Source organism: Podarcis filfolensis (genome assembly GCF_964270895.1).
Source record: "Podarcis filfolensis genome assembly, chromosome: 4".
NCBI classification, from domain to species: domain Eukaryota; kingdom Metazoa; phylum Chordata; class Lepidosauria; order Squamata; family Lacertidae; genus Podarcis; species Podarcis filfolensis.
In genome coordinates, this window is record NC_139607.1 from 70241446 (window position 1) to 70264526 (window position 23081).

The 23081-nt window shown below is 40.6% G+C and overlaps 2 protein-coding genes across 2 annotated transcripts in view; one reads left to right on the top strand and one right to left on the bottom strand.

The window, feature by feature from the left end:
* ZPLD1 (zona pellucida like domain containing 1) overlaps positions 1–18961 on the bottom strand; it is a 37602-nt gene extending 18641 nt beyond the window's left edge. Inside the window, exons 1-5 of the mRNA XM_083611666.1 lie at positions 18912–18961; positions 14455–14568; positions 5626–5846; positions 1825–2006; positions 1026–1098 (exon numbers count right to left, since the gene is read on the bottom strand). Of these exons, the coding sequence (XP_083467792.1) occupies positions 1026–1098; positions 1825–2006; positions 5626–5846; positions 14455–14560 (582 nt within the window). The 5' untranslated portion in view covers positions 14561–14568; positions 18912–18961. The remainder of the gene's footprint in view (positions 1–1025; positions 1099–1824; positions 2007–5625; positions 5847–14454; positions 14569–18911) is intronic.
* Positions 1–23081, top strand: part of RPL24 (ribosomal protein L24) — a 324479-nt gene that overhangs the window by 83383 nt on the left and 218015 nt on the right. The window lies entirely within an intron of this gene.

The following is a 23081-nucleotide window of genomic DNA, read 5'->3' on the forward strand; positions in this document are numbered from 1 at the left end:
TGAGCTGAATTTAGTTCCCACTAAGATCCATGGTGGGATGTGGGTGGCGCTGTGGGTTAAACCACAAAGCATAGGACTTGCCGATCAGAAGGACAGTGGTTTAAATCCCCGCGATGGAGTGAGCTCCCGTTGCTCGGTCCCTGCTCCTGCCAACCTAGCAGTTCAAAAGCACGTCAAAATGCAAGTAGATAAATAGGTACCGCTCTGGTGGGAAGGTAAACGGCGTTTCCGTGCACTGCTCTGGTTCACCAGAAGCGGCTTAGTCATGCTGGCCACATGACCCGGAAGCTGTACGCCGGCTCCCTCATACAATAAAGCGAGATGAGCGCTGCAACCCCAGAGTCGGCCATGACTGGACCTAATGGTCAAGGGTCCCTTTACCCTTTACCTAAGATCCATGGTAATTAAGCCTTCATTTCAAAGGGACCCAAATGCAATTATCTTAGGCTGGATCTAACATATGATTTCCGATATTTCCAATTTAAGGCTGTGAGCGCCATTGAATATATAGCCAAAATGGTACCACCCATACCCAAGTGGAAGGCTAGGCAGCTGTGGGAGAACCCCAAGATTTCGAGAAGTGCAGGTGGAGGAACCGAATCTGAGAACTCCAAAGAGCCACAGGAGAACTGAACATGCTTAGTGGGCATTCTGGCCAACTATTTTGGATGGGATGGAAATGCAGAGGGAGAGAGAATGAAATAGAGGGGCTAGTCCCACTTACAACATTCTATAAGTCAGTCATGGTAGGTGCATTAGCAGAGGGCATAGCTGGCTTTTATAGCCAGAGAGCAGACCAAATGAAAGAAGTTTCCCCTCTGGTCCACTCACTAAACCACACTCCCAAGCTTGCCCACAATTGGCTGCAACTATGGGCAAGTCCCAGGAGTCAGCACCACCAGCAAAGAAGGAAGTGATGTCCACCCCCCAGAAGATCGCCCCACTACCGCAGCCGCCACTCCCCTCCGGCCGGCAGGTGAGCAGCCATTGCTTTATTTAAGAAACTTCTGCTTTTTAATACTTACATTGTAGAGGAGCAAATTCAAAGTGCTAATAAATGTGCCATTGTTCTCTCTTACAGATATAGCAGCTGATGATCTAGAACAGATTTAGAAAGCAAAGTATTATTGATGGAATCATCTATTTTTATTCTTTTTTTGCAATTCCATATTTCACTATTAAATCAGGTTTTGGAATTCACCACCAAGAGTATTTCCCCCCCATCTTGTGTTTTTAAATTGCTACAAATCGGAATTTATAGTGGAAGCCCTGTCAGAGCTTTGAAACAATGGGCATTGCTGAAACAATGGATCAGGCAAATAATTAGCTAAGAAGCAAATTGATAGGGGAAAATAACTTCTTGTGATATACAGTACATAGAAATAGCATTTGCTTGTGTTACATATACTAATATATTGCTGTGCAAAAAGAATTGAAAGTAAATATTTCTTTGCTTATGTACAAGTACTACTCTATCTTTAAGAGGAATTGTAGAAGAACTTTCATCATGAAAGCTAACACTAAAACACAGACTTCAGTGCTGTGCTAATTCTATAGCAAACCAAATCCCTGGAATACTTTCCTTCTTGTCATTATTTTCCTTCTCTATATCCTCTTCCTTTCCTCTTCTCAAATTGGATGTCGCTTCTAATTATGGAGGGGGAAATGACCAGAATCCATGCATTTCATCAGAAATCTGATATGTTCATAGGGCATATCGACCATGCAAAGCTCCAGCCAGCTACTTTAATGACAATAAATACAGTGCAAAGGCTTCCTGATACACAGAACAATCACTTCTTGCAATATCATGCTCATACTTACGAAGCAAGTTGTGTATTATTGACCAGATATTCCAAGGGATAGCTGCAACTAAATTTATACAGAAGTCCTGGTAAATAGCTGATTATTGTGGGTGGATCTGGGGTGTCTATGTATCCCGAAACATTGCCTATCTGGACTGTTGATACATTGCCATAGGCATTAATTCCTGGAACTGAGGTTACCTAGTTGGATAAGGTCAGAAAACAGAATTATGGGGAGGCAATCTTATAAGAAAATAGAATTTTTAAAATAGTGAAGATATGACTGTTAAAGGTTAAGAAATCATCCTTGTAAATTATTTGTTGCACCACAACCTCTACATCAGGACGTAAGAAACATCATGCTTGATCTTGCAAAAGGCCCACATAGTCCAGCATCCTATTCTCACAGTGATGAGCCATGGGAAGACCACAAGCAGTATCTGAGGGCAACGGTGCTCTCCACACTTGTGATTCCAGCACCTGGTGTTCGGAGGCATACAGTAAAGGTATAACCATCCTCCCATTCTGCTGTCCCACTGATGCTATGACAGATACAAATGGGAGCAATAGCTACCTACCATTTCTGTCAAATATATCAAAGTGATTTGTTGCGCAACCTTAGTCCAATCTATTAGTCTGCTCTGAAATAAGCCCCCACAATACTTTCACAGAACCATGTACCCCCCAGAAAAGTGGGGGCAATATTCAGCAACTTCCAGTGGCAGGCATTTGAAGGAAATGGTGTTACCTTTAAATGTGATAACAACTGAGATATTTTCTTCCTTTTTACCAATAGCCACAATGGGGGCAGAGATCTCCCCCCTCCTAAGAATAAATGCTCCTAAGAATGACACTGCAGCATGACGCCAGAGGCATTCTGTCACAGGAGTGTGACTAAACTGCTCCAAGCAATCAAACTGCTACTTGAGGCAGTGCCAGACTTTCAATTCTTTTGGTCAAAGTATAGAGAAAGAGAGAACAACCAGTGTCAGTATGCTAGAATAGGAACTGGGAGTTCAAATCCCCACTCATCCATAAAGCTCACTGGGAAACCTTAGACCAGTCACCAACTCTCACCCCAACTCACCTCAGAGGGTTGTACTGAGGATAATAAGGAGAGGGAGAAAACCCTCTGAGACCTAATAAAATGATAAATAATAATAATAAATAATGGAGCCCTCATCCAACTCATAGTGAAAGATAAGACCACCAACACTCCAAAATTCAGCTTCCTCCCCTCCTCTTTCATCTCAGTGTTGCTTGCATAGAATTCAGCAAGAAGGTGGATGGGAACCAAATTAGAATTAGTTGGTTCTGCCTGCCAGTGACTCTGGCTTCCCCTACTGTTGGTGCTTCTGCTTTCTGCCCTGTCAGTCCCATCGGGTACCAATAGAGACAGGGATATTTGGGTCAGAACCAGTACATGCATGATCACTCCCTCTAAACATTCTATGAACACATAAACAGGCCCAGCATCTATTGAATAATCATACCCATCTAGAACTATCATTAATAATGTACTGGTAGCATGGTGTATTGGAACATATCTGGAAGACCATTGTATTATGGGGAGTTAGGTATGATGGTCTGCAAATTTCCCCTTTGGGTGCCCTCAAAGTTGCGCAGGTGCAGAGCTTGATCTAGCACTTTTTGGTAGTTAAAACAGTGCAGTGCTGTAAAGCAGAGCTCTCTAAGAGTTAATCACAGCTTGTGAGAATCAGCACTTATTATAGAAAGGCTACCTGGCTGAAGGAGTGGGAGAGGTGGGCCATATGTCTTTTAGTGATAGAGCTACCTACATCCCCATGTGAGTCATAAGGCACAAAATCAGTTTTGTTGCTTTCAGTGTTGAATAGCATAGCATGGAGATATCTAGACTGCCTCATCCCTTTGTAGACTGCCATATGTTTTGACTACTCCCCTAACCTTGTCAGACATAAACTTAGACATAGTTATGGAAAGGTGACTCCAGGCCAAGGTGCTCAAGTGTCATCTGCACTCCCAGGTAGTATGAGTCCCAAGCCCACCAAGGGGCAGAGGAATCTCAGTGCACACCTTGCTGTCAACACTGAGGCTGCACATATCACCTGTAAGGAGTTTAATCCATTGCCTGCTCAAGAAGTGTAAAAGATTTTCCAGCAGCAGATGGAGTTGTAAGATCTTGTATTTCCCCTTCTTCTTTTCCTCATCCTGTCAATAATACTTGTTAAAGAGAATCTTTGGTGGTCTACATCTGAATCCTTTAAAAAAAACTTGCCTTAGGCATCCAGAACTTTTGTCAGAACACAAAAGTCTTTGGTCTTGTTGGACTCTGCCCACTCTGTTGTGTAGTCCACAATATCCCTACTGCCATGAATTACTACTGACTCTATTTATAGTCACTATGTCTGTTCTTTACACAAGTTCAAAGCTAGAGATAGAGATAAGCAAGATATGCTTACATGGAAGAAAATGGATGGCATGACCCAGCCCTTAGTCTTGCACACTAACATCAGCCCTTTGTCGTGACACCCAAGTGTTAGAATATTTGCATATGCAAATAATAGAATTTTCATTTCAATTAGCTTTCTTATAAACCATTTAACTGTCTCCTCTCAGTTATACATCTTCTGCAGTGAACTCCAGCCCACAAAGCATTTGACCTTGTACTGCTTCACTTGATGCTGTATCATTATCATTATTGCAAGAAAAGCAGTGGAATTGCTAGGATTCTTTGAATGGCCAGCTAAGGAATGAAGAACTCATTGACTTTGATCCTATCTATCCAGCTGTCAGTTTGTGAGCTCATCTCAGAGGAGAGACGTAGCAGATATAGAAGCACAGTGTCAAAGTACTTCCCGTGACAACCATCATTAGATGCAGGCAAGATTTCAGCACAGTGATCAGATTCACATAGCTCAGGCATGCACATAATTCCTCTTCTAATCTCCCATGCTCCCAGAATATTTTCAGAATACTAGGAATTAAATAAATATATATATAAATAAAATATAAATAAAAAGCCACAAAGGTGCTATCTGTGCATACTCACAACTCCAATGTTTACTGAATGAAAAAACATGAGGGTACAGAAGGAACGTGACTAAGCCATCACACTCCAAGTTTTCCCTCCAGATCCATCTCACTGGATGCTAGTTGTGGGGATGGGAATACCCAGAGTGAAATGCCATGTTTTGTGTTTTTACATGACACCACAAGAGAAGAGGGGATGAGGAGATGCTTCTTACACCGGCAGCTACACATTTCCCTATGCTTAGTTCCACCTTCAGAAATGATGAGGGTGGTGCAAACAGTCCCATTATCACAAAACATCACAGCAAATGTGTTGGCTCATTTACAACTAAACATTTTATTCAGAAGTGGAAGAGTAAGACTTAAGATTGTAGCAATAACTGCATACCAATCTTCAAAAAAAATGAGCTGCTCATTCTTAAACTTCAGGCATTTGTATTTGCAAATTGCACCCCTCACTTGTGCGGTATGCTCTATTTCATACTTCATTTCTCTCTCTCTTTTTAGCAATGAAATGTAACCAAGTATGATCTGCCAGTTTTTGTTTCCTCCCATTTCTTATTTTTCCAAGCTCAATGCATCAGTTTGCAATTAAAAATAAAATAAAAATTCTCGTTAACAATTATCAGCATTTCACTGCAAACTTCTTCTAATATACACACCTTTAATGAAATTCGGAGAAGTGTGGCTTTCAAAGAATAGCATATTGTTTGGGGAGCTGGGAGTTAGTTACATTCAAACTAAAATGCAAACTGAACTGAAATTCTTCTCCATCTCACTGTGTAGCCTCAAAAGAATTGCATCTTACCATTAAAGCATTCCCACAGGCCTCCAAAGTGCTGAGATTGATTATGAAAATGACCACCGCTGGAAATGTGTTGTTGTTTATAAATCCCCTACAGTGGGAGTCCCCGTGTTTCCCATTTAATGCCAGATCCGTTTCAGAATAACCAGAAAAAAGGACAGTGCAAAAATTAATCTTCATAGTAATTGCCTGTACTCCACAGTAGACACTGATATCTCGTTCCGCTGAAATGAAAAGTGAAGGGGGGAACACATTGAAGTTATTGAAATATATTTATATATATTTATATCTTGTGATCTAAAAACAAAGCAATTCATGTGGAAACAAATGGACCTTCTTTGACAAAGAGTTCCCATTAAGGGTCGGTACAAATACTAAAGAGGTTATGCTCTGCACCAATGATGTAGGCAAGGTAATTTGACTGCCTTGGGTGGCAGGATTCACTAGGGTAGCAGCTCCCAATGTCCATCTTTCTTTCTCCCTTGTTCCTGATATAGATCTTCCCTCATCCCTTGTTCCCTGTCAGGGAGGGGCATGACACTCTGGGGTCCACTTCAGGTGCCAAAATGACTTGGGCCAGCCCTGGTGTACATCACACCCAAAAACAGCAATACATAGCAGACAATTTATTAGGATCAGCTGACAGTCATGGAATACAGTGGATGCTCGGGTTGCGAACATGATCCGTGCAGGAGGCACGTTCGCAACCTGCAGCGTTCGCAACCCAGAGCACCACATCTGCGCATGCGCAGGTTGCGATTTAGCGCTTCTGAACATGCGTGAGCGCCCAAACCTGGAAGTAACCCGTTCTGGTACTTCCAGGTTTCGACGCGTCCGTAACCCGAAAAGGCGCAACCTGAAGCGTCTGTAACCCGAAGTATGACTGTAGATATTTAGAGAATAAGCATGTAGAAAACCCTGAGCTTTAACAAAAGATCTTCAGCCTGCTGAAACTGGCTTTTAGAAATGCAAACAATCTTGCAAGGAAAAGATTACCATACAAGCCATGGCTTTGAAGTAGGAACCCTACCAAAGGAAAGGCCTGATAATGTTCCTCGTTCTCCAACTTCCTCTATGCTAATCTGTCACAAACAGCAGGAAAACATGAAAGCCTCCTTATCATCACATTCACTGGCAAGCACAAGGATGGTCCACCGATTTCCCTGTTGCCCCAGCTGATTACATCATTGTACCTTCTCTGAAAAGAAAAGTCCTGAAGCCACCCTTCCCTGTGTTCTCTGTCCGGTACACTGCTCTCTTACACCCTAACCAACTACAATACTGTAAAAGTTGAAATTCAAATCAAAGACCCATTGGTTTATCTTAATACCTTAGGAGCATCACATGGTACTTCATGCATGATAGGGTAGCAACTAGAATACACACATGCACACACGATACCTTGCCTGCCTTGTGACTTTGCTTTACCATTTTTGTACATCCTTCATTTGTAGAAAGGAACAAAAAACTCTCCCCTCTCAGACACATTCAGGGCCTTTTTCTCCTCAGGGGATGAGCATAGTGGACATGCAAATGCACCCCAAAAAGCTTTAATGTGGCAATAAATTGATACCACTCGTATTTTGCATATCATATTCCATTCCAAGGTCCATGCAAAACAGCAGACATTTAATGCAGCATTACATGAACAAAAGGTTAGGTGTAGAAGAATCATAATGAAAAAGCTGGCTTCATTAAATGGGGCATTCAAAGCTTTCAAGCAACTCGAAATGATGTAGTATATGCACTTTTTAAATCTTGCGAGGAACCATTATGCAGCCTTTACACAAAAATTAGCCCTTGGAAACAATATTTCTTCTCACATTTTGCTCGCTGATATTCTCATTTAATGTAGGATGCAGATGAGCAAGTATTCTGAGAACCCAATTCATTTGGCTCCAGAAGTGTACACAGCAGCTATTAATAGCAATTTAGAATTCCAAGCAGCACAGTGGAATAGGTAGGTGATAGAAAACGATATGCACATTATTAGGAACTATTAGAAAAGGTAAAAGAAAATAAATCAGCAAATGCTATGAAAATATTATAGTAATCCTTGTTTCCTCTATATTAATGCCTTAATCCTTATCAGCTTCACTTGAGAGCAGTGCCCACTAGTCATTACAGCTGTATTTCTAAGAATAACACTCAGCATTGCAGCCTTATTCAGAGAGAAAACATTCATATAAACACCTTTCTTGCTCCTCTGTGGTCCTGATGCAGATGCACATTTGAATGTACATCCTTAGCTGAATGTCATGCTTCTCCAAGCAATGCCAGCTCTACCATTAGGCAGAGTGAAGTGGCTGCCTTAGGTGGCAGATACTGAGAAGCAGGGATAGGCAGCAAGACTCTGCTTACCCATAGCTTAGAAGCAGGAGCAAGGCAGCAAGGTTAAGCTTGTCCATAGCTGGGGCTGAGCTCTGTTAGGTGGCTCCTGCCAGCATCCAATGATTTGTCTGCTCTGCAGTTCAGTTTTGTTGCACCAGTTCAGTCAAATGATATATGTCCAGTGTTAGAAACTGAGAGGTGAAAGCTAGGAGCTAAACGGCACCTTTAACCTAGGTTATGGGCACAACAATGAATGTCTAGGCACCCTTTTTTCATAACAAGAATACAGAGCTGAAAATGAATGAACTGCAGCTAAAATATTATGTTCCTTTTTCACATGGATTAGTCCTTCTCCGGCCCACCCCCCTAATATTCTTAAGAGGGTCTCTTGTACAGTCTTCAGAGAGTAGTTGGAAGTGGGGAGGCAGAAAAAAGTCCTCCTTCCACTCTGCAGTTTCAACCTGAAATCTTAGGCACAGTACTGCACCCAGAGCTCAGAAACTGCTTGCGCTAATGAAATTCCCTGTCGCAAAATGCGCCTAGAACAATGGGAGTTTCACACACTGTATATGTCCTGCTCTTATTCCAGGTGTGGGAGCAAATGTCATGAGGACTCATCCATAGGAACTGTTCCTTAAAAGATGGCTGGAGTATCGTACTCTCATACTTTTGCTTTGTTTAAGAGCAAGATTGTCCAAAGCATTCCAGAAACTAATCTACGCTGGTCAGTTATATTAAAAATGCATTATAAAGATTTACACCAGACGGTGCTATAGAGCAGCAATCCATCATCAATGCAAAATTGCATTGAGAGCTATATTACATTTTTTTATATAGGGCTTTTACAGATCAGTATAGATCCAGCCCAAATGTTCTATTGGTTGTGCACAAAGTAAAATGTTCAACCAGTTCTCACATATACTGTGCTTCACGTGCATATCAAGGCTGTTGACTTTGATTGGCTGAATGAGTGCTATAATGTTGCACTGCAGATTGTGCTCTGAGTTTCAGAGCAACTTGTTATGCAGACGGCTTCTATTAAGTAGGGGAAATGTCAAAGCTGTGCACGTGTTCTGGGTTGCCAATACAGTTTGCACATGCTCAATGGATACCAAGAATTTGAGCTTGTTTTTAAAGAATTCTCAAATGTGTATTTTCACTGAAGTATTGTCTTAAATGAACAGTGGAAGTCCTGCTGAAAAGTAAGGTGACTGAAAATATCTTAAAATGTATTGAAATCCTGGATATATTTATGACTCCTGGATATATTTATGACTCCAGTTGTAAACATAATACATCATAATCAAGAGCCAACCACTGCAGTGTTAGAGCAATGTTCAGTGCCCATAAGATGGGGTAAATATTGTTGAACATAGCGGAGCCTTTGTTAATTCTTTACACGTTGTAATTATTCTTTGTGCTCCACTGCATGGATCATTAATTTAAATAAAGGGGAAGTTATTAGATCTTCTTAATGATTTAGCACTCTTAAAGTGCCGGAAAACTGTTAGTTATTACCACTAGGACTGCCAGGATGAATTGTCGTGCTACATTTTTGACAACATAAGGAGACTTGAATGTCTAAAGTAAATGTACTGCTCCTTCTACATATTGCATGAAATGGCAATTGTCTCTAGATCAGCTTCATAATGGGTTTCTGTGGGAGGTAGTATCAATCCAAGAATCCATTCTTACAATACCCTAAAGGAAGGAGCCATAACTCAGTGGCACAGCACATATTTTTGATGCAAGAGCTGCCAGGTTCATTCCCTGGCACCTGCAGTTAAAAGAATTAGATATCAGAAAGGCTAAGGAGACCTGTGCCTAAGACCCTGGAGAGTGACTGCCAGTCAGAGTAGACATTACTGGTTGGTCTGAACAACTATCTGGCTCAGCATCATACTGTTATGGGTTTTTTAGAGGGGGGCAGATTGTGCTAAATTCCTGGTGTCATATCCTCCTCCTAATTCCTGGATTTAGTAAAAGTTACAATTAATCAAGGTTTGATTAAACTTTGCCAAAGACGGAAATCCGCTGGCTAATGAGTCAAGCCAGTTCAGCAGACAAAGGCTAGTGATAACCCATTAAAGAAACCATCAGAGAGGAAGATTGCCAGGCAAAGGGGAGTTGGGCTCCTTCTTTGCTGGGTGCTAGTGGGCAGAGGCAGAGGCAAGGTTTAGGGTTTCAACTTTGAATATTGTGGCTGGGGGAAGATCCATGGAGTTAGCAGCGAGAAGAAGATAGATGGGCAGAACTCCATGTGAGCTGGAACTAAGAGAGTGGCTTTCTGCTGTCATTTGAAACCAATTCTACCCTTAAAGGGGAAACCAGACCCTCATAGGATGTGCATGCTCTGCAATTCCTCCATCTAGGTGCAGGTTGTATATGTGTGCATATAAAACCGCATATCATGCAGACACTACAGTCTCTACTATGCCTAATTTCTGAAGGAAACACAAACCATGGCTAAGCACCTGAAACCCCTGGAATCTCACCCTGCTCATGGAGATTGGGGTGGCATGTGACAATATGTTCTTATGTACCTACACAGTGCAATGGACTAAAATATCACCAACAATAAATGGAAATGCAGGGTAGATTTAAATGCATTAATCCCGTTCAGATATTTGATCTGTGTATATATGGTAGTGAATGAGTAAGTATCAGGATTGTGCTCACAGGCCAGCTTTCAAGTGTCATCCACTCAGGGTTTCCATCTCAGTTGCGGCCAGCAGGGTGGTGTGGGATTTCTCACCTGGTTTTGCAATTCTACATATTGCTGTCTGTTACTGAGAGGGAGAAGTAGCGGAGCAAGACAACAGGGAGCTCAGTGTGGTGCAAGCGCAGCAGCAACAACATCATCAGATTGGCTGCACCACTGTGACACTGAGCTTTCTGCTGACTTGCCTATCTCCCTTTCAGTAACCAGCAGAGACACATGGTGTTTTGAAGAAGAAGAGTTTGGATTTGATATCCCGCTTTATCACTACCCTAAGGAGTCTCAAAGCAGCTGACAATCTCCTTTTCCCTTCCTCCCCCACAACAAACACTCTGTGAGGTGAATGGAGCTGAGAGACTTCAGAGAAGTGTGACTGGCCCAAGGTCACCCAGCAGCTGCATGTGGAGGAGTGGAGACGTGAACCTGGTTCACCAGATTACGAGTCCACCGCTCTTAACCACTACACCACACTGGCTCTCTCTCTTAAAGCCAAGTAAGCAATGCCACAATGCCCATCCTGACTGTCCAGCCGCTACTGCCAGGTCAAAAAACTTGAGGAACTGCTGCCAATCAGTGCAGATATTACTGAGCTGGATTGACCAATAACCTGACTAGATATGAGGTAGCTTCCTATGTTCATGATAATTCAAAGGTTACAGCATGATGGAAAGGATAGTCCATAAGTGTTTGGAATCCCCAAGCATACACTATGTATCACTATTGCTAATTTGATGATAAAAATTAATCACCAGTATTATTGTCCCTTTAATTGAATCAATAAAGTTGTAGAAGCATATATTTTTGTGATGCATTAAATCACCAGCAGAAACATTAGGTGAAGTCTAGAATCAGCTTTATTTTTACAGTCTTTCCAAATGCAACCCATGGTGGCAAATTAGCTGCTGATCCCTTTGTGGGCTTGGCAGTAACTGTGGCCACTTGTTCAAAATAAAGATCTGAAATTATCTATAGGCAATAAATGCCTATTTTGGCAGACACCTTCCTAAAAGCTGGCTACCACTAACAAAATAAGCATGAAGAAATAGGTGTAACACTTCTGAAAACTTAAGGAAATAACTCACAATGTTGTGTTCATAATGTTATTGCACAATGTTTGTTCCAGTTTCCTATTTGTAATCATGGAGTTGGTTCTAGGATAACTAGCCAATGTGGTACTCTCCAGGTATTTTGGACTACAGCTACCATCAGTCCAGCTAGAATAGTCAATGATGATAGATTATGGGAGTTGTAGTTCACAATATCTAGAGGGCACCTTCTAGAGGGCACCTCATTGGTTATAAATCAGTGCCAGGTCCACCAGTACATCTATTAATGGGCTTAATTATGAAATGCAAAGTTGAGCATAACATTCAAATGTAACCCCATTTTATTTATTTAAGTAAATGTGCATATTTTTGAACACAGCATTGAAAATCTGATATTGAAAAACAAGTTTTCTCCAGCCCCTTTCTATATCTTTAGCGAGATCCTCATTACATACTAAACAAAATATTGAGCTGCTACCACTCAGGCAGAAGTCTCATCAAATAAGTGAAAAAGCAGGTGAAGAATGCCATATCTCCAATCATACTTCAAGAGTGACTCCCAGGTATACTCTTGTGTTGCTACCACTTCTGGTGAAAACAAATCAATAATGGGTCAGATGCAACCAGCCAGTCCTGGTTGGAAGCTAGTGGAAGAACTCCTGCTCATGCAATGGAACTTTATTCACCCTCTCCTCCTTCCAGAAACACCATTTCTCCCCATCTTTTCTGGAGGATCAGGTGAACCCTCAGAACAGCATGCAGAGGTAGGAGATGAGAGATCATTCCTTCAGGAAAGCAGAAATACTTGCACCATCAGAACAATCTCCTTATGCTGAACACCAATGTTTATTACCCCTCAAGAGGGAGGTAGTGCATAACATGTTAACCTTTGAGGGAAAGGAAGAGGTGCAGTACAAGTCCTAAATGTTAGCAAATTGCCCACAAAACACCACAGGATATTAAGCAGTTCCTTTTTAACCCACCCTAAAACTGCAATTGATGCGCTTACAAGAAAACAACTCTTTTGGAACTGCAGCAGGATTCATGGTCTCAAAGGGTGCAAACGTAGGTGGAAATTTCAACCAATTCTATCACAAATAATTAAAAGGTTATAGAAACTTCTTTTTAAAAAAATCAGATGCTAATCTGACCTTTCAGGGGAGGGTCTTCCATTGAAAATGCCCTAGCAACATAACCACAAAGTAGGGGGCACCCAAAGCAAGGCCTGCAATGAAGACCTGGATGAATGATCCTTCGAATATTCATCTCCTAATCCCTTCAAAGGTAAGCTTAGAAACATATTGATAACCTACACCGATCTTTTAATATGTGTTGAATGTAGTATCTTCTGTTAACAACCTTGTCACTGTATTCTGGAGCAGTTTACATTTCTGAACACTTTTCAGAGTCAACCAGAGTGCAGTGCATTACTCTAGTCACATTCCAAGAGCATCTTCCTGGTCCAGCCTCATCCAGACAAGAATGCTACTGGTACACGTCTGCCTACTATGGTGCATAGAGCTCAGTGGGCCTCAATCACAATCAAACATTCTGTCTACAGAGACCAATATCTACATAATCTGGACTCTATTTTCATACTTAGTTTTATAAAGGAAAAAGCATTAGGAACTGGCTGCTTTGAAAAGAGAGGAGGAGGAGGAGGAGGAGGAGGAGGAGGAGGAGGAGGGGAAGAAACTATTCCTATTTACATAACGTAATAGAAGAATCAGAAACACATCTGTTTCATACATACTAAAGGCAACTACCTGCGTTGTACTTTTTGGTAAGATCCAGTCCTATTTTTCTAGAAAAAAAGGTGCCGGAACTCACCATGAACACCTCCCTTGTTCTCTTATAATGGCAATGATGCCCACCTGAGAGGTGCTGGAACTGAGTTCCAGTGAGTTACGGCTGAAAAAAGCCCTGATAAGATCTATTACTTTCACTAAAGCAAAGAAAGCAAATCTCTAGCAAGGGTCTAATCTGTTCAATGGTCTAATCTCTCCCCAAACCACAATCTTCACTTGTCCTGCTCTGTTTCCTTCTTGAGTGCTTTTGTCTGGTTAGAATGTGTCCTTGAACAGTGACAAGGACCTCCTTCTGCACTATGCATATAAAGCAGTATCATACCAGTTTGGGCTACCCACCCCCAACACAAAAATCATGGAAACTGTAGTTTGCTAACTATAGTCAGCGTTAACAGGTGGGTTGAGGTTTTTTGTGTTTTAGGATTAAATAGCAGCCATGGGGAAATCAATTTCAGGTTGAAATCCTGATAGGGCTAGGTGACATTTTGGCACACACATTCCTCTGCTACAATCCCAATCCATATCAGGGAGGTGGCACATTCGGTATTTACTCTATAAAAAATAAAAAAATAAACCTTGCTTGAATGATGCCATATCTTGTTAGGGCCTAAGGAAATAGCTTCCTATACTTCTAGAAAGAAAGAAAATCCATTTTAAATATTGTCAACAGCAATCTGAGCAAGTATTCTGTGCATAGTGAATTAATGCATGAAACTCAGCCTTCACGAAAGAGGATGAAACCCTGTTGTTATTATGGGTAGCTGCGCCCATGGGTAGCAAGCTCTGTGCTACTTCAGAGGAATTTCACTCACCATTAGTTAGTTAATGAGGAGTTTGTTCCAAATGCTTCATTTACTTTAAAGCTTTGTAGTCTCTGCAAACAAGCTAACAAAGGACTTATAATTAATATGTTTCAATTAACACTTACCAGGAAACCTGCTGTGGAGGTTGGCATCACAGTTGTATCCATTGAACTGCGCGGTCACTGTGAGAAACTTTGCAGTCAGCAGGAGCAGCAACCATGCTCGTTCCATTGTAAAACCTAAGGAAAACATGAGGCGATTATTCTGTGTCCCCATTTACTGCACCAGAGATACTTATTGTGATTGTTTCGTGATCATTGGATCAGGTCTGAAATAACAAGGATCCGCTATGAAGTTGACCATCTTGCCTGATTTTAAAGCAACAGGTCTATGGATGAAAGAATGGCTGATCAACAAAGACTCGCCAGGAGGAAACCCACCTCATGGCATAGAATGTCTCTGCTGGTGCTTACATCCCTGCGCCTAAATGAGAGGGCATTATTTTCATGCCTCTTGTATTCAGTTCATTGCGTTCTTTGTGCTCTGACACAGCTTTGAACTCCTTTTCTTCCAAGGTTCTCCGCTGGGTTTTTGTGCTTAAACTATACATCACAGAGCCCCGTACTGTTTTCCCAGTTGGGTTTCAGGCTGTGAACCTAGGCAAGGGAAGAAGCCTGACAGAGCACAGTAAGAGGACTTATGAGTACACATGTATAGGATTGCTCTGTAAGTGTGCTGGCTTCTGTGCCACATTGTGTGCATAATATCCAGGTAGGAGTCTCATCGTGCCGCCCAAAATAGATTGTTGACATTAATAGCTTCTTCTAGTAACACAACATAGGAAGATGCATTAAACTGAGTCAAGCTACTGGTCTGCTCAGATGAGAATTGTCTACATTGACTGGCAGCAGGTTACCAGGTTTTCAAACAGCAGTTTCCCAGACCTGCCAAATTCCAGGGAATGAACCTGGGAGCTTATGCATGCAAAACCCCTGCTCTGCCGGGACCTTCTGTGTGCAAAGCATAGGAACATTGGAAGGTGCCCTTCTGGAGAATCAGATCGTTGGCCCATGTAACTCAGTACCATCAACAGTGACTGTAAGTGGCTCTCCAGAGTCTTGGGTTAAGGGTCTCTCCCTGGAGATGCTGTACTACTGGACTACATCCCTCCCGCCTCTAGGCAGCGGTGGTGGTTGCTGCTGTTGTTTTAATTTACATACCGCTTACATGGCAAAATGTAAGCATATGTTCTACTTGCCAGTATTTGACTATCATGGCTATGGATTATATTCTGCAGTTCCTTTTTGCTCACATTGAAGTCCTTCGGATTCAAAAGGGACCTCTTGCTTTTGTTACATTTGTTTCTTTTTAGGTGGCACAAAAATTCAGGCTTCTCCAACTGCAAGATGTGCAACTGTGGCTATCACTTTTCTTCCTATATATTTTTGTCTGCTGTATCAATGGCATAAATGCTCATGTTCATTATCAGCAAGCTCTTTGGTTCTGTGGTGCTGTATTATCAAAATAATATTGGAACAAATCTGTGGCGAGGCTTAGCGGTCAAAGCAATCGTTCCTACAGCATTTAACAATCTGAAAAGTGGCGCTGAGCCACTGATCAAATATGAAGTACGACATTTGGGACATTTGTGCCAGCACCTATTGCTTTCCCTTCACTAAAGACTCTCCAGTTTATTCAGTTGTATCCAATGATTATTCCAAAAAGCATATATTATAATGTGATAATAGCATTATAACCAGTTGGCTATCTAGCCTGTTTCGGAATCATATCACGACTCAATCAGAAAGAAGACTGCTTATAAATGCTCAAAAATACGTATAACCTGAAGTCTCTACATCTAATTGTGAGGTTTCAGTGTAACTAACTAGTACGAAAATATTTCAATTTTAGTGCAGTTCATTTCAATTCCAAGAATGAGAGGTGCAAGTAGATTCTTTGAAATATCTATTTGAAGGAGAGAATATAAATCCTTTCCTAATGGAATGAGACAGAAGCCTTGCCACAAATTTCAATAACCAGGATAGAAGTCCACTACACTCCCTCAAGTATTAACAGACACCAAATGCGTGCAAGACAACCAGAAATTATTGAACTGTTCGTAGTTTTATAACCCGCTGAGTTATGCTCCTTTGGGATATTTAATAATAGGGAGAATCATTATTCTTTAAATAATGATCATTACACAAACATTATTTAAGAATTTTACAAGGACAAAGAACTTTCTGAAAGAATAATAGCAAGATGCTTGGTATATTTAATCAGAATAAGTTCCACTGGGTTCAATAACACTTACTCCCACTTAAGTGTAGTTAGGATTGCAGCCTTGATTCCCTAGGTAATTTCACTTTGACCCTTTTCCAACACTGCATGTGATATGTTTATTTTTATAAATTAACTGCTAATAAGCGGCTTGTTTGGTTGCACACATCTACTCTTCAAAGAGCAAATGACACAATTTTCATAACAGCAGTGATTTTTAATTTTATTTTTTTTAAAGCTATGCATCTGTGACTCATGCTAATGAAACATTTTTTCTTCAATCTTGCAATGAGCAGATTATTTCCAGCTGTGAGAAAACAGAGTTGTTGCACTGCTATTCTGTCTTCTAACTCCATTCTGAAAAATAAGTTGCCTCTGAATCTTGTGACACTTGTGAGTTCTGAGAGGGGAACCTATAACATTTTGGTGAGCATGTTGCTTAATGCATACAGATGGTCCCAGTATAATCCTCATGATCTCTGCAGAGCAAAATCTTCTCCCCACTGTCAGAAGGAACGTTCAGTTTCTTTCAGAGAAGTCAATCCATGAACTAGATAGATCAATGATCTGTCTTGGTAGAAGGCAGCTTCATGTTATAGGATATTCCCATATTCCAGATGTGAATGCAGATCAAAGTAAATATCATTTGGGTTTAATTAACCTGTATACGCTTGCAGAGGGTGGACTAGAGAACTTTTGTTATGAGGAAAGAATCAATAGGGAATAATAAATAAATACTTTATTCAATTATGAAATTTTCTATCCTGTTGTATTCTCCAAAGAGACTGAAGGTGGCTAACAAGAGATAATAATTACATTAAAACAGAACAAATCACAAAACAATAAACAACCAATTTAGCAAATTCCTCCAGCATACAAATATACATAGAGCTAATGCAATTAAAAATTTCAAAACTAACCAAAGTTTTCACCAACCACCTAAAATAGGTACCATGGTGGGGCCTAATAGAGTTCACTCTGCAATGCATTCCATGGGGCAGATGGCAGAACAGAAAAGGTTGTACCGGTATGTTGAGTTGACACCAGCCTTGCCTCCCATGATAGAGGGATAAAACAAATAAGTGAACATATAAATATAAATTGTTCACATATAACTGAAGGTATTAGCAATTAGATAATCTTGTAGCTTCTCACTTCCAGCTTTAAAATAAAGGTAGTATCCCTTTATCGCTTAGAACCATTCCTGATTTCATTTCTTCAGAAAAAGAAATTGCCTGAAAGAAATGTGCTATTTGGTTGCAGTATAATACAAGCTTATCTAATCCTGAAAAGTTATATATACACTTTTGGGTATATAAGGTTTTTGAGATTTCATTAAGTAAGCACACAAAATGCCAGTAGAATCCTAAACCTTTAAATTCACAATTCCCACAGTTTTTTTTATTTAAAAACTCAGTGCAGGGAGGTAAATTTTATGATGAAATTGAAAACTGATTCCTTTATGTACTTTGACTCTCACTCAAAGAAACTTTGAAGTCATACTGGAAACAATTTTGGGAATCATCTAGTTGAGAGGAAAAGGGGAAAATATGTGCCATTCACTATAATACATCCTCAGATTGAGAGTAATAGTAAGTGGGATTGTATGCCCACTTTGGTTATCTTCAGAGGACGATGAAAACCTTCTCAGAATACATTTAACTATTAATGTCCACATGCTGTTCTGAACTACATCGATAACAAAAAAAGGATTTTATTTCAAAGCCAACTTATTTCTCAATCAGAAATGCATAGCCATTTTAGAGAAACAAAAATAATGTCCGGTCTTCACGTTAACAATTTGAGATTACTCTTCCAGTCATTGAATTAATCCCTTCAGTTGCAATGGAATCCTGATAAGAAATCTCCCTTATCTATCTTCCCCATTTGCATCTCTTACTGTGCGAACTTGCTAGACTGACACCATTAGCTGGGTAAGATTGTCTGTTCCGCTTCATGGAACCAATTGCAAAGTTTTGTGTTAGATCTATTTCACCATCCTAAGACAATTTCCTGTCCTAGTGCACTTCTCAGATCAAAAGAACAATGTGCAGCGCTGGATTTCAACAACTACAAACCAGGATTTTAAAAAAATGAACACTTCTTCTCACACTGGGACTTTGACAGAACTTTGCTTCTCCATGCCCATAATCAACGTCCAACAACTCAACAGGAGTTACCCATGAACCCTTAATGCCTGACAAGTGATACAAAGGATACTTGGGGGGAATGTACACATCCATTGAGACTAACCGAAAAGATCTTGGACCATTTTTAAGTGGCTTACATGAAGGGCACTTACCCAAATCCCCTGTAGCTGTTGAGTCAGCTGTACTCCATGTATCCTGTGCTGCCGCATGTAATCAAGTGTTTAACATCACTGCCTAGCAGAACTTTTTCAGAAAATACTCCATCTCCTCTGATGGGGAAAGAGACACTCATTATGGAAATTCTTTTTAAAAGTATGTCTGGATATTAGATGGGAAAGGCTGCCAATTCTCAAAATGCTTAACAAGCCTGTTCATCACCAGACTGAAATCGGAGTAGTTTCTTTATGATGGCTTTTTCAGTTCTGTGTCCTTTTTTTAAAAAAAAAAAAAACTATGCTTTTGATCTTCAACTTTCCAGGGTAGAAATATTTCAAGAGGTCTGTGGGGGGTGAGCAATCAATCTGGAGATATTATTCTGTCATCAGCTCATTGAGGGAAAATCTTGTCTGCTCAAAAGAGAGAGAGAGAAGAGAAAAAAGAAAGCCTGGAGATAGCATCAGCCAGTTATCAGTGTTCTGTTGTGCTTTGTGAGAAATTTCTAACCCTTTTTCAATTGTGATCATACTCAAAACCAGAGAGCGAGAAACAGGGGGCAACACATTTCTTGTTGAGATAAAATGTGATATGTGATGTTGCTGTGAATGCAGTTGTCATCAGAATACAATTCACCAGCAAGGTATCTATATACATACAAAACCAGCTGAACATAATGGAATAGATCAAGCAGCTAGAAACTGGGATACCAGAAGCTAGTGTTGACCAACATGCAGGGTGTGGTTGTTATATTATCCCGCTAAGTCTCTTGATCTTATTGTTTTGGCATGTTTGATCATTAATTTTAGAATAAGAAAAGGAAATGATGATAAATCTTCTCACTGCAGCCAAAGTGACCACCAGTAAAACCTTGGGGGAAAGGCTGCATCAATAACAGCACAGACATTAAAAATTGGAAAGATAATGTAGGTAGTCAAATTAACAAATTTTATTAGAATGAGGAAAGGCAACAGCTTATAGGAAACTGGAGTATTTTCATAAACTTGAAAGGCACTGAAACTTGAAAGGTTTCAGTGGCTCATTTTACTATGCTGCAAATAATTTTTAAATGTGGTGGTGATTTTTACTTATCATTAATGTATTTATCGATTTGTTGATTTACTTACTGATTTTGTTTAAAAAAATAAATCTTCTGACTTAATATGTGAGTCATCCTACTGCAGCTTTACTGTATGTTTAAAAAATCATTCTGCTGGGTTTTTATTTTTTTATTTTGGAATATTCCATATAAATGACTACAAAGAAACAAATCTGAGCAGATGGCAAACGGAACACCTTTCATACCAACAGCAGGAAAGAAACAAAACAGATTTAAGTCACAGAGGTTTGGGTGTATGCTAGACATAAATAAGGGATGTAGAACCTTTATCAGCACAAGGCCCACATTGCTCATACGCAACTTTCTGAGGGAAGCATGCCACTGATGGGTGGAGCTAGAGGCATAAGTGGGAGTGGCCAGAGGCAAAAGCAGGTGGAGCAAGAGATAAGCCTCTTACTGTTGAACAGTAGGCTACATTCCAGAGGTTTCTGATCTCTCTCCCCCACCCCCACCCCCACCCCACATATCTCTCCATCCTCCAACCAGCAACCAGGCAAGCAAGAGGCATTATCACTATTTAACAACATTTAACTAATGGAAGAAGGTCCAAAATAATGGTCACAGCATTTTCATGTTTAATTATTTCCTGTGGGTTTTGATCGCACCCAAGAAGTGCATCCACTTCACTGAAGTCAACGGTACTTAAGCAGCTGAACTTTATGCGGGATTACAGTCTTGAGACGCAATCTGAAAAGACGTGTGTACATATTTAATGCACGTACTTTTTAAAAGAATTTGTCCCCAGTCTGCTCTTTGAAAAGAAATGAAAAATGGAACAAACAAAGTAAACTGTTGTTTAAATTTCTAAATTAAAATATTTGGTATAAGAAAAGATTTAAGGGGAACCGTTTATACATGAAGTTGCTTTATCCAGAAACTATAGTGGGTCCAAAATAATGAAGCAGGGATTGGTTGATATGGTTATTATAGGCCAGTGCTTTGCTATGTGAACTAGTTTCCATTCCATATCTGGGTCTGATTCAAAGTTCTGGTATTAACCTTTAGATTGAGGTCAAGTTACCTAAAGGATTGCCTCCACCAGTTTATACCTACCAGAACCCTGAGATCAACTTCTGAGCCCTTCTCACAGTAGCTCTGCCAAATAAGGTCCAGTGGGTAGCTACTACAAGATCTTTTCAATGTTGGTGTCCCTGTTATGAAATGGCCTCCTCATGGAGGCCCAATATGGTCATCATTCTGGTGCCAGGAGACCTTTTCATTTACAAAATGTTTTTAACCCTTTTAATTTTGTTGCAATTACCGTATGTCATTTTTAACATTTTTTTTCTGTTTTAAACTTTATTTTCATTATACATTTTTGTCTTTTATGATTTCAGCTTTTGTTTGCAAATGATCCAGAAATATCAAATTCTGAATAATTATAATACATAATAATCAAAATAACGTATACTCAAAATGGTATACAACTACTAGTGGCTAATTACTTTTGAACAGGTCTAGTGACAAATACCCTGCTCATTAAATGTTAATTATCATCATTATTTATTAAATTTGTTACTTGCTTTATCTTGCCCAAAGCAACTTACAACCAATAACTAACCAACCAAACATACAAAGAAAAAACCTCACATAGCTACATTCAAAAACATCCCACCCACTTCTAAAAGGCCACAGATACTATAGTTAAAGGCCAAAGGCCTGGATTTAGAGGGAAATGTTTGCCTGGCACCTAAAAATATATAGTGAAGCCACCCTGGGGAAAGCATTCCACAAACGAGGAGCCACTGCAGAAAATACAGTGCCATGCTCTGGAGCTCTTGTGGAAGAGGCACATGAAGAAGGGCCTCAGATGACGGCATGGCCTGGGTTGGTTAACAGTCCTTGAGATAATTATGTTCTGAGCTGTTTAAGGCTTTATAGGTCAAAACCAGCACATTGAATTGGAACCTGAAAGTAATTGGCACCCAGGCCAGTTGGGACAGGATTGATGAGCAACCTGGGCACCGAATTCTGCACCAGTTGAAATTTCTGAACCATTTTCAGAGGCAGCCCCACGTATAATGCATTGCAGTGAGTCAAGGATGCAGCTTCCGAAAATGAAATCTATAGCAGCATAGCAATCCCTGGAGAGATAGCAAAACACCATGTTTCGTTGGGCTGAGTTGGTGTATGCACCACCCCACCCATTTATTTGCTGGTGCAGCAAATCATGGTGGGCAGGAGGAACCTCCCCACACTAGATCTGGATCAGAGACAACAACCACAACAACAACAACAATTTATTATTTATACCCCTCCCATCTGGCTGGGTTTCCCCAGCCACTCTGGGCGGCTCCCAACCGAATATTAAAAACACAATACAGCATTAAACATTAAAAACATCCCAAAACAGGGCTGCCTTCAGATGTCTTTTAAAAGTAAGATAGTTGCTTATTGCCTTGACACCTGATGGGAGGGCGTTCCACAGGGCAGACGCCACTACCCTCTGCCTGGTTCCCTGTAACCTCACTTCTCACAGTGAAGGAACCACCAGAAGGCCCTCAGTGCTGGACGTCAGTGAACGATGGGGGTAGAGACGAGGCCATTTAGGGCTTTAAAGGTCAGCACCAACACTTTGAACTATGCTTGGAAATGTACTGGGAGCCAATGCAGATCTCTCAGGACCAGTGTTATATGGTCTCGGCGACCACTCCCAGTCACCAGTCTAGCTGCCGCATTCTGGATTAATAGTTTCTGAGTCACTTTCAAAGGTAGCCTCACATAGAGTGCATTGCAGTAGTCCAAGCATTCCACTTAGAAAGCTGGCATATACTGAGTCAGGGCTTCAAGATCCCAGAGTTTCAAGCAGGGATCTTTTCCAGGCCAACCTGGAATTGCCAGAGATTGAACTGGGGTCATCTGCATGCAAAGCATGTGCTCTACCATAGAGGTACAGTTCCCTGCTCCTGCCCCCATTTCTAGAAAAGAACAATTCTCATGTCACTGTGCCATTTTGACACCACAAGAGAGCCATGGCCTGGTAAATTATGGATGTGCCAACCACTGAATTTACCTGAAGAAATTCCCATTAGCATCTGTTGAAGTATGT